At 55.7% G+C, this 11,618-nt stretch overlaps 1 protein-coding gene across 1 annotated transcript; it reads right to left on the bottom strand.

Annotated features, from left to right (window-relative positions):
- Positions 1 to 5,045: 5,045 nt before the first annotated feature.
- LOC122477176 (paraneoplastic antigen Ma6E-like) lies at positions 5,046 to 10,190 on the bottom strand. Its single transcript, XM_043570037.1, has 3 exons — positions 8,891 to 10,190; positions 8,177 to 8,386; positions 5,046 to 7,813 (listed from the first exon to the last, which is right to left on the bottom strand). The coding sequence occupies exons 1-3, from the start codon at positions 9,288 to 9,290 to the stop codon at positions 6,387 to 6,389; spliced, it is 2,037 nt and encodes a 678-aa protein (XP_043425972.1). The 5' UTR covers positions 9,291 to 10,190; the 3' UTR covers positions 5,046 to 6,386.
- Between the last annotated feature and the right edge of the window lie 1,428 nt (positions 10,191 to 11,618).

The raw sequence follows: 11,618 nt of genomic DNA on the forward strand, positions 1-11,618 counted from the left end.
ATGACATCCCAGGGGACGCCAGAGAGACATCCCAACACCTGTCCCAGCAGAAAGCTGGCAACAGGGCCATGCCTAGGAGCATGTGGGAGGTGAAGACTAGGGCACACCCCACTGGGTCTCTTCTGCCACTGTGTCTAGGAGTGCATGCTTGACTAAAGGCTTCAGAAGAGAAGCTGAGAATTCACCATCATCGCATCTCATAAGCATGCAGGTGCCGTGAGTATGTGACACATGTACATCCAACCTCTTTCTTGGAGGCTTTAAAAAGACATCGACGTTCTTGAGTTTTTGCTTTGATGGCAGAAGCACGACATACTCCCCACCCAGGGAGCATCCATCACCGCTCCCCATGTGCGGTATGTCTTTCATTCAGCTATTTCTCAGGGCTGTCACCATTAGCAATCTGCCGTGTGTCCGTCGGCTCTGCTTCCAGGACCGTCACTGCTACCCACATGCCTCGAGGTTCTTTCCGTTGTTTCCAGGGGCCGGGCTGTGTGGTCTTGCCAGCCTGACCTAGCATCCCAGCACATCCACTGAGGGGCTGTGGGACTTTGAGCAAATCTCTGCATCTTTCTGCACCCAGTTCTCATCTGGAGAAGAGGGGCCATAACAGTGCCCACCTCCCGCCAGGGCTCCTCTGAGGACTCTTGGAGAGAGCGCAGGCCCAGTTGCTCAACCCAGTGCCTGGCATGTAATGAGAATTGATGTTACTTTTAGTTGTTGTTTGTTTTGTTTTGTTTTGTTCTGTTTTCATAGTTAAGGCTATGCTATTTATGTGTACAATTTCATGTTTTGGCTTTTTTCTTTAGCACTATTAATCATGTACCTCTGTTCTTTAAGTCTTTGTTTCTTTTTTTAACTTTTTAATGTTTATTTATTTTTGAAAGGGGGGGGGAGGGGCAGAGAGAGAGGGAGACACAGAATCTGAAGCAGGCTCCGGGCTCCGAGCTGTCAGCACAGAGCCCGATGTGGGGCTCGAACCCACGAACTATGAGATCATGACCTGAGCTGATGTCGGACGCTTAACCGACTGAGCCACCCAGGCACCCCTGCTTTCACTGTTTTTAAGCTCAGAATATTCTTTCCTATCCAGAGCCGATGTAAGTACTCACTGGTATTTTATTCTAATATTTGTCTTTACATTTAGCCTTTAATCCTGTGGATATATATTTTAGAGTACGCCATGTGTTAACGATCTGCTCTGTTTTCCTCCAAATTGCTAAATGTTCTGATACCATCTCTGAATCATCCTTCCATGGTGATGACTGATGTTTCCTTCATTTATATTGTACATATGTGTGCGTGTGTATACCACCTGTAGTCTCTTTCTAAACCATTTGTTTGTTTATTTTGACGCCACAGTGACTTGGTGACTCTACAGTCTAGAGTTCTATGTTGTAGCACTAGGAGAAGTGTGAAATTCTGGCATCAAGTGAACCCCAGTCAAAAATAGATGAAAAACAATTTGTAAACATGAAGTTTGTTGTGAAGGAAACCTATGGTGGCATTGTGTTAGTACCTAAGTTTTAGTTTGCTTTAATGAATAGAGTTCAGTTTTGTACCGTATTTTGGCAAGGAAACTTAAGCAAGGAGGCAGGAACTCCCTCCTCCAAATATACAACCCTGAGGGCCACAGCTCCCAGAATTTACTGTCTGAGCTGCCCCACTGGCGACAACATTCAATCATTACAAGGCAATCACTAAAAGGTCTACGTGTCTTAAGTGAACCAAGTGATTAGCAGCTATGTAATGTGAAACACACAGTTAGTGAAGAGAAAGGAACCAAGGAGCATTTGGAAGAGGCCCGGAAGTAGCCAAAGCTACTGGGAGTGTAGCACAATGACACAAAGCAAGTGGCTTGTGTGTGCAGGGCCATTATTGCTAGGTTTCTGCTGTCCCTTGTTTAGCTAGGTGGGATCATGGCTCTCACATTGTTAAGTGGGACTAGAAGCAAAGTGTAGGGGTGCCATGGATGACATTGGCATGAACAGTGCCACAGAAAACACTCCATGGAGGGTATGCAGCATGGGGATCCCCCTGTGCAGAGCCCAAGTGGGCATGTGCTAGAACACCTGCATCTGGGCTCAGGGAGAATATCAGGGCCCAGTCTTAAGCAGCACAACATGCCCTGGAACAAGCCCAGAGGCCCCAAGGGTACTCAGTGGTGATCTAGGCTGGCTGTCAGCCCTGCCAGGGAGAAATCTACCCTAGCCATACCCTGGCAAGGGAAAGCAATCTGCTTAGAGGGCTGATCTTTCCTCTTTGTAATGTGGACCATGGCTTACAAGGAGATGCTAAAGACATAGGGACCTATGGATTTCTACTGTGAGAATGGGAACCATGAGTTTGAATCCAGATGGTCAACTAGGGCTAGGAGCACTGCAGCCAGAAATGCTGGCAGCACCCAAAGTGCTCGTGGAAGGGATTCCCGTGTTCAGGGATAGCATTCGTGGTTGGAAATAATCCCTGCTCTGGGATCCATGAGGAAAGGTTGGGATCTAGAGGAGGATGGTGGCCTTGAGAGGGGCTGCACCCCAAATGATGGGGCTTTGGCCATGGAACAGTTCAGAGGATAAGACAGGCTCCTGGGCCTGGGAAAAGCTTGGCTGAGGAGGAATGCAGGGCACACAGCTCTGTGGGGTCTCCAGCAACAGGGGAACTGGGCTAATCACCCAAGCCTGGGGAAGTGGCTGGCACCTAGGCTTTGAACCTGCCCTACTAGCACTAGGTGAAGTGCCCAGGGGCCTGGACATGGCGATCCTGCAGAGTAAGCAAAGGGAAAAGGGAGAAAAGGCCACATTCATCTCTTTCCAAGTTCTCTCCCTACAGGGGTGAGATGATGAAAGGCTAGGCTAGAGTGGCCACCAGGGGCCTCTCTCTTCTAAACCAGCCCCAGAAGGAGGAGGGAAGATTCCCAGGGCCAGACTTGAGCCAGCCTGCCTGGGGTCCAGCCCTCCTCCTGTCTCCCCTCCTCCAGACGAGTGGGAAAGTGGCTGCCCCCACTCAATCCTAGAAGAATTCAACGCACACCAACCCATGTTCCATGACACACACTCCTATTCACACATTCACACTCCTACACACTCACATACTCTTCTGCACAGACATACCGTCACACACTCCCATATTCTCACATTCACTCACACTCTCACACACTCACACACATTCACTGACACTCATACACGCACACACACTCACACCTGCTCAGGGAATACACATGCACAAGTATGCTCCGAATGGTGGAGAGACAAGGGATCAGCCACACTCCCATCCCCTCTCCTCTTTTTCTGCCTTCCAAATCCCAAAGCACTGGTGGAAAGTGGCCAGTTGTCATGGCCCTGCTAAGACACACAGGACAGATGTGGTTAGGATGGTACCTTCCTTGAAGAAGCAAGAACAGAGCCCACCTGGGGACCTCACCCCAATCCTGAAGCACACTCTGATGGGACACATACAAGGGTCCCCACAACACGGGGCCAAGCTCACTAGGCCAAGGAGGCTGCAAGCATGGTCCTGATGACCCCCTTCTCAACAATCCCCTGCAACCCTCATTCCATTGTCCATTTGTCTCATTACCAAGCATCTCCAGGGGCCCATCCATCCATGCAGCACCACTGTCTGCAGCTCTCACCACATGGCCTGGGCCTCCCCAGATGCACAGGTCCTGAAGGCTGGTCAAGCAACTGTGGGCCTGGGACTCAGCTTTCTGCAAGGTCCTCACTCATCATTGGCTGTTTTTGGGAATCTGTTCTTCATCTGTACCATGGGGTTGGTCAGAGCCACTGTTCCTTCAAAACAGCCGGAGAACACCTCTGGGAACAGACTGAGTGAGCCCCCAAGGGGCCTTCACAATTTCCAGGTCAACAGTACTGTTCTCTCCCAAACACCTGCAGGGAGAGGCCCTATTGTTCCTTCTGTCTCTTAAACAATCAGTTCAGAGGCAGATGGAGGCCTGCCCTCAATTTGTGGAATGCAGGGCCCTAGAGGGTTTGGGCAGGCTCCTCAATCCTTATGATGGCCTTCTCCAAGAATTTCCCCTCCAGCTGCAGCATGCAAGGAAGGGATCCCTGATCAACAGTGCCCTCCACCCTGGATGGGTGCCTGCCTCAGGTGGCACCAAGTGCTCTGTGAGAAGCAGAGATCCAGAACTCACCTCCAAGCAGGAAGAGGCCCACTCCCCAAGCCACATCCACAGACCCCTACTCGTGTCCCACTACCCCCTGTCTGCTCCCAGGACACATGACTGGTGCCCTCAGAGTTGGCTGGAAGGGGAGTAGGAGAGGGAGAGGGTGCTCCCTCCCCTTTGGGGGTCACCCTGCCCAGGATTAAGATCAGAGGACAGCTCTCCCTGCCTGTCCTCCTTCCTGGCAAGGCAGAAGCACTGTGGAAACCCAGCCCAGCCTGCCCTCTGTCCCTTGACATCATAGCCTCCCAAGTACCCCCAACATCCCTCAGTAGCTAGACCATGATGGGCCAATTGTCAGCTGGCAGGGGTAGGTTGATCCCAAATGGAAGCGATAACCCCCAACTTGGAGTCCTGTATGCAGCTCCTGGCAGGGGTGTCTAACCTCATGCACAGGCCTTTCTGTGCCCAGTGGGTCTCTGGGATTATACACGTGAACTCTCTGACACATCTGGATGCCCTGAGCTTCTCAGCCCTGCCCAGATAATGGGCCTCAGGCCATATCTGCTATCCCTCCCCCTCCCCGGAATACCTAACCCACTTATTCCTGGAGGGTTCCCTGAGATTTATGGGGACCCAATCAGACACTTCTTGTGCCCAAAGTTCAGGTCACCTGACTCTATCCAGCCAGAGGACCAGAAGCAACTCTTGGATCCTGCCCTGGCCACACCCAATGCCAATGGCAGGTACCAAGCCACTGTTATTCCCCAACCCACCCCAGGTGACCCTTCCCTCAAATGCCCACAGCAGAAGTGAGACTCAGCTCAAACATTCAATGAAATTTATTGAAGAGAAACATTTACTGAACCCATTGAAGAGACCCTGCCCTCAAATGCCCACAGCAGAAGCGAGACTCAGCTCAAACATTCAATGAAATTTATTGAAGAGAAACATTTACTGCAACCATTGAAGAGAGGGAATGACAACACAGAGAGGAATGTCAAACAGCCACTACAGCCCATAGGTCACGGAACCCCTCCTCCTGGGTCCCAAAGGAGGTGCCTCTGTTCCCCCCAACACCGTGGCCCTCCTGCCATAATCTCCCTTTCTGAGGGCCCCACGATCAGCCTTTGGCCAGGATGATGGACGCTGGCCATGGCCCCTCACTCCAGGGCACTCTCCCCTCTGGCCGACATGCTGGGGCCTGGCCCTGCCCTATGGCCTGCACAGGACAGTCACAGGACGCTGCAAAACGCAGCATGGGGCACTCGGACAAGCCAAAGAAACTCAGTCACAAGTAGCAAGAGAGTGGTACATCAGAGCACAGTTCCGTGGAGACTCTCACAGGCCACCTCTGTCCTTGGTCCAGTTCTTCCTTCCTGAGGTCATGGGGTGAGCACCAACCATGCCTTCTGTCCTTCCCGCCATCTCCTGGGACTGGGCTTCGACAGGTCTCCAGGGCGGGGTGGGGGCGGCTGCTCACATAAGAACACACACACATCTCCACAAGAACAAGCAGCAGTTGGCCTAAACCTACACCGAGGAAGCATGGGCTGAGCTCACGACACCGCACGACAGCGAGCAGAGCCTGGGCTCGCACTGAAGCTCGTGCCACACACCCGGGGCTGAGAGGTGGCTGCTGCGTCAGGCCAGGACACCCGCCGCGGGCTCCTGCACACCTCAGGGCTCTGCACGGGAATGGTAACTAGGGTGCGTGTAGGGGGAGCTGGGGGTGCCACTTGACACGGGGGGGGGGTCACTAAGGGGCCTACAGAGGCACAAGTGGGCTTCTCAGAGCGTGGAGTGACGTGCTCCACGGGTCAGTGAATGAGGGTCCCCCTCTTGGGCGGCCCGAGGGGCCGGCACCCTTGAGACGGCCCCTACCATCTCCCAGGCCAGTGTGGGTGGCACACATTTTCAGGTGCCCCTCACCTAGGCTAGGGCCAGCCACTCAGGGGTGCTTCCCAGGCTGGCTGCCTGGACTGGCAGGGTTTCGCGCTGGGGCTGGGGCTGGGGCTGGGGCGGAGCTGCCATGGGAGGGGGCACCTCTCCCTGCCCCACTCTGCATCAAGTATGGTCATCCTGGTCCGTTGGAAGGGCTGATGGTGGTGGCCAGGGTGCCTTGGGAAGATGGGGTCCTGGGAATTTGGGCTGGGTGGGTTGTTGCCTCCATGTGGGGAGAGGCTGCTGCCCTGGCGTGGCCTCCCCCTGCCTCCAGAGCGCTGCTGCCTGAGAGGAGAGGGGGCCCCTGGGCCTTCTGAGCCTATTTGCCCGAGGAGGACTTGGGGGGCCTCACCTCCCCAGCCCCGTCCTCGTTTCCCGACTCCTCTGGGATGGGCTTGGGCCCCTCCTCCAGGGGCTCCCCAGCCTCCTGGTCTCCTGCCTGGGCGAGGCCCTCCGGCTCACAGCCAGGACCTCCCGGGCCCTCCCTGGAAGCGCTGCCCATCTGGGCAGGGGTGGGGCCCCCAGGGGCCTCTGAGGGCCTTGCCTGAGCTAGGCCCGCAGAGGCGGGAGCATTTTCATCTTCCTGCGTGGCAGGGAAGATCTTGGGGGCCTCCTCAGGGACGAGGGCTGCCCTGGCGGCATCATGGGCTTCAGGAGCAGCCGTATCAGCTTCGGCACTGCCAGGAACGGCCTCACTGGCCCCTAGGTTGGCCGGGGCAGCCTGGGAAGCATCTTCCCTGGCTGGGGAGGCTTCGGCAACCTCTCCACTGGCCCGGGCAGCGGCCAGGCCTCCGGTGCCCACACGGGCCCCCTCTTCCACTTGCAAGTGCTCACTCCTAGCTGCGGTGGCCTCCCATGCCTCGGTCTCCCGAATGAGCCGCAGCATGCCCAGGAAGCCAGGTGGTCTCCTGTCCAGCTGCATCCTCCTCAGCTTGTTCTCGAGCATCTCGTTGGGGCGGGCCCGCATCAGCACCTGCCGGGCGCGCAACTGGTCCGCAACGTTGGGATGGATGGCCCCCTTCTCCACGGCCGACTGCAGCAGGCCTTCCAGGCGAATCACATAGACAAAGAGAGTCTCCTGGGGCCGCTGGCCACAGGTCAGGAACTTCAGCCGTGCGGCCGTGGGGGTGTCCTTCCTCCCAAACACCTGGACCAGCGCGGCCAGGCAATCCTGTGCAGGGACGTCAGGGTTTTCTGCCAGGAGGCCGCACACGAGATCCAGTGCGGGGCCACCCAAGCTCTCCATCAGCCTCCTCCTCCTCTCCCTTTCTGTGATGTGGCACCACAGGTACAGCATGTCGCTGGTGTGATCCAGCCAGCTCTCAAAGGACTCTTCTTCTCGGTGTGGCTCTTCCATTCCAGGAAAGGTTCTCAGTTTCACAGAGGCCCTGTTTTCCAGCACAGGCTGCCAGGCCGGGCTCCAAGGCTGGGTCCAGGATCTTCCCGCACCTATGGCTCCTGCCACACCCACAGCTCCTTCCTCACCTGCAGGTCCCGCCTCACCTGCAGCTCCTGCCACACTCACAGATCCTAACAAACCTGCAATTCCTGCGTCCCCAGCGGCTCCCTCCTCATCTGACTCTCCTGCTTCCTCTTCAGGCCCTGCCTGGCCCACAGCGGCTGCCCTGCCTCCAGCTCCTTCCTCGCCTCCAGCCACTGCCTCGCCTCCAGTTCCTTCCTCACCTCCAGCCACTGCCTCGCCTCCAGTTCCTTCCTCACCTCCAGCCACTGCCTCGCCTCCAGTTCCTTCCTCACCTCCAGCTTCTGCCTCCTCTCCTTCCTCACCTCCAGCTGCTGCCCAGCCTCCAGACACTGCCAGGCTTCCAGCTGCTGCCCCGCCTCCAGCTGCTGCCCCGCCTCCAGCTCCTTCCTTGCCTCCAGCCGCTGCCCCGCCTCCATCTTCTGCCTTGCCTCCAGCTCCTGCCCCGCCTCCAGCTGCTGCCTAGCCTCCAGTTCCTTCCTCACCTCCAGCCCCTTCCTGGCCTCCAGCCGCTGACCCGCCTCCAGCCGCTGCCACGTCTCCAGCTGCTGCCTCGCCTCCAGCTCATGCCCCGCCTCCAGCCGCTGCCTTGCCTCCAGTTCCTGCCTTGCCTCCAGTTCCTTCCTCACCTCCAGCTCCTTCTGCGCCTCCACCTGCTGCCCTGCCTCCAGCCGCTGCCCCGCCTCCAGCTCCTGCCTCGCCTCTAGCTCCTGCCCCGCCTCCAGCCGCTGCCTCGCCTCCAGTTCCTTCCTCACCTCCAGCTCCTGCCTCACCTCCTTCCTCACCTCCAGCTCCTTCCTCGCCTCCAGTTCCTTCCTCACCTCCAGCTCCTGCCTCACCTCCTTCCTCACCTCCAGCTCCTTCCTCGCCTCCAGCTGCTGCCCCGCCTCCAGCTCCTTCCTGGCCTCTAGCTCCTGCCCCGCCTCCAGCTGCTGCTCCGCCTCCTGCCGCTGCCCCGCCTCCATCTCCTGCCCCGCCTCCAGACGCTGCCCCGCCTCCAGCCGCTGCCTCGCCTCCAGTTCCTTCCTCACCTCCAGCTCCTGCCTCACTTCCTGCCTCGCCTCCAGCTTCTGCCTCGCTTCCTTCCTCACCTCCAGCTCCTGCCCCGCCTGCAGCTGCTGCCCCGCCTCCATCTCCCTCCTGGCCTCTAGCTCCTGCCCCGCCTCCAGCTGCTGCCCCGCCTCCAGACGCTGCCCCGCCTCCAGACGCTGCCCCGCCTCCAGACGCTGCCCCGCCTCCAGACGCTGCCCCGCCTCCAGACGCTGCCCCGCCTCCAGCTCCCTCCTGGCCTCCAGCTCCTGCCCCGCCTCCAGCCCCTTCCTTGCCTCCAGAAGCTGCCTTGCCTCCAGCTCCTGCCCCATCCCCAGCTCCTGCCTCGCCTGCCAAGGCAACCCCTGCTTGCCTCTGGGTCTGTGCAAGGAAATTGGGTGTATCCTGTGACTCTGATTCTGGGGCCTGGGGCAGGAAGACCACAGTCCAGGGTCCTCCCATGCCTGGTATTTGTCGGGGGATCACACTTCGGTTTAAATACTGAGCCATCTCCACCAAGGCGACCTTGGATCTGAACTCCTTTCTGAACACCTTGCCCAGCACTCGGTATCTTCCCAGGGGCTGGAGGGCAGCCTGCGCGGCCTCCTGGAATTCCTGGTCCTCACAGTCGTGGGGAGTGCCCAGGATGAGCAGCGAGCGCTGCTCATTCACGCCCATCCACCTGCACCAGCCACGAAGCATAGCCAGTGCCATCGCGGATACCTGCGGGGGAGGGGCACGATCGCACAGGGGCGCGCAGACTGTCGCAGGCTCTGCAGTGGAGGCCTGTGGGTGCAAAGGGGAGAGAGGGACACTGGTGCCAGACAGCCCACCGCACCGCCCCCCACACCGACCTGGATCTCCTCCCTGGCCAGTTCACGTCTTCCAGGCCACGACTCAGAACCCCCACCATGCAGCCCTTCACCTCTGCAAGGAGAAGGTCCCCTTTCGCCTTGTCCGACACCCCTGCTGGGGCCACTGCAGCCGGAGCCCCTCCCACCATCGTCTGCAACCCCACAGCAGCCGGGAGCCCTCTCTTCCTGATCCCCATAGCCAGGAGCCCTCCCATCCTCTCTTTCTTAGGGCTGGACCCAGGGCACCCCTGCTCTGCCTGGGCAACCTAGACACCGGGTCCCGCCCTCTCCCACCAGCACCTGCCCCTCTGCAACTGGAGCCGCCCTCCGCTCTTCCCACCCCTCCCCTCCAGCGCCGACTGGGTTCCGCCTCCTGCCCCCACTGCCTGCCTTGGCAGAGATCCAGCCCTTACCCAAGGCGCTCGGTACTTCCAGGGTCCCGTTGGAGCAAAGCCCCTGGTCTCCGGCTCACTTTCTCTGACTCTGCAGGCGCTGCTGGGCAGGGACACGCCACCTGCGAGCTGTGGGGCGACTCTGGAGGCCACCTCAAAGCCTTGGAGCGACAGGATCAGAAGAATGCACCTCAGCTGCACTGCCCAGGACTGCACAGTCCAGCAGGTCTCCCAAGTCCTCGGTACTAAGGCCACGTGGGCTTCCCGGTGTTCCCAGAATCCCCAGGTGGATGAGGGAACAAGATCTCGGTATCTCAGTGCAGGGCAAATGCCAGGATCAGGAGAGCAGGAGAAGAGGCATCCGTGTTGCCGTGACAACGGGACCTGCTTGGTTAGGGCTTGATGTGACAAGCCTTGGAGCCTCCAGAAGCAACAGGCACACCCTTTGGCCCTCCAGCTACAAAATAGACCCATCAATAATTGTGGCCAATGTGTGGGGGCTGCAAACTAAGGGTAGGGGACAGAGGAAACTAAGAACAGGTCCCCATTACCACTCTGTACTCACAGCCTTCCCTCATTAAGCCTGGAATTTCCACAGCAGACACAGGTCATGTGTTCCAGGTTAGGAGCCCCGCCACAACTTTTTGCATTGTAAAGCCAGCTCTCAACCACCCAGGCTGCCATTCTGTAGGAAAGTGTGTGGGCATTGTGTCATGTAAATTATAGATTCACCTAACAGCTGAGTGGCGAGTCACTGAACACCTGTGCCATGAATCCATAAATAGGCAATAGAAAAACTCCTTTTATATAGTGCTGGATTTGATTTGTTGATAGTAAAAGATTTTTGCTATATTGTTCTTGAGGGTTGTTTTTCTGTACTTCTTTTTACATAATATTTTATCAAGATTTATCACAGCTTCACAAAAATGACTTGGGAAGTGTTCCCTGCTCTTCTATCTTCTGAAAGTGGTTGTGTGAGATTGATGATGTTCATTCCTTAAGTATTTGCTAGAATTCACCATGAAATCATCTGGGCCTGGATTGTTCCTTTGTCGTGTTTGTTATGCTTTTAGGGAAGTTTTTGATAGAAAATTAAATGTATTTGTAAGAAATTGAGCTATTCCTATTTCCTATGCAATCTGTCGTCACTTTCAGTAAATTGTTTGGTTCCAAGGAATGTGTCACTTTTGTCAAAGTTATCAAAGTTATTGGCATAAGGACCATCCTAATAGTTGCTCATTATTCTTTTAATACCTATATGATCTATTTGCTATCCCTATTTCGTTCCCGATATTGACTAGTATTCGTTCTCTTTTTTCTTAATTAATCTTGCTAAGGGTTATATAATTCATTCTTCTTTTAAAAATGTATGGCTTTATTCTTATTCAACATAGTATTGGAAGTCTTATCCTCAGCAATCAGATAACACAAAGAAATAAAAGGCATCCAAATCGGCCAGGAGGAGATCAAACTTTCACTCTTCGCAGATGACATGATACCCTATATGGAAAACCCAAAAGATTCCACCAAAAAACTGCTAGAACTGACCCATGAATTCAGCAAAGTTGCAGCATATAAAATCAATGCACAGAAATCGGTTGCATTCCTATACACCAACAATAGAGCAACAGAAAGAGAAATCAAGGAATTGATCCCATTTACAATTGCACCAAAAACCATAAAATACCTAGGAATAAATCTAACCAAATAGGTGAAAAATCTATACACTGAAAACTATAGAAAGTTTATGAAAGAAATTGAAGAAGACACAAAAAAATGGAAAAGAATTCCATGCT

This window comes from Prionailurus bengalensis, chromosome X, assembly GCF_016509475.1.
Source record: "Prionailurus bengalensis isolate Pbe53 chromosome X, Fcat_Pben_1.1_paternal_pri, whole genome shotgun sequence".
Lineage (NCBI taxonomy): Eukaryota > Metazoa > Chordata > Mammalia > Carnivora > Felidae > Prionailurus > Prionailurus bengalensis.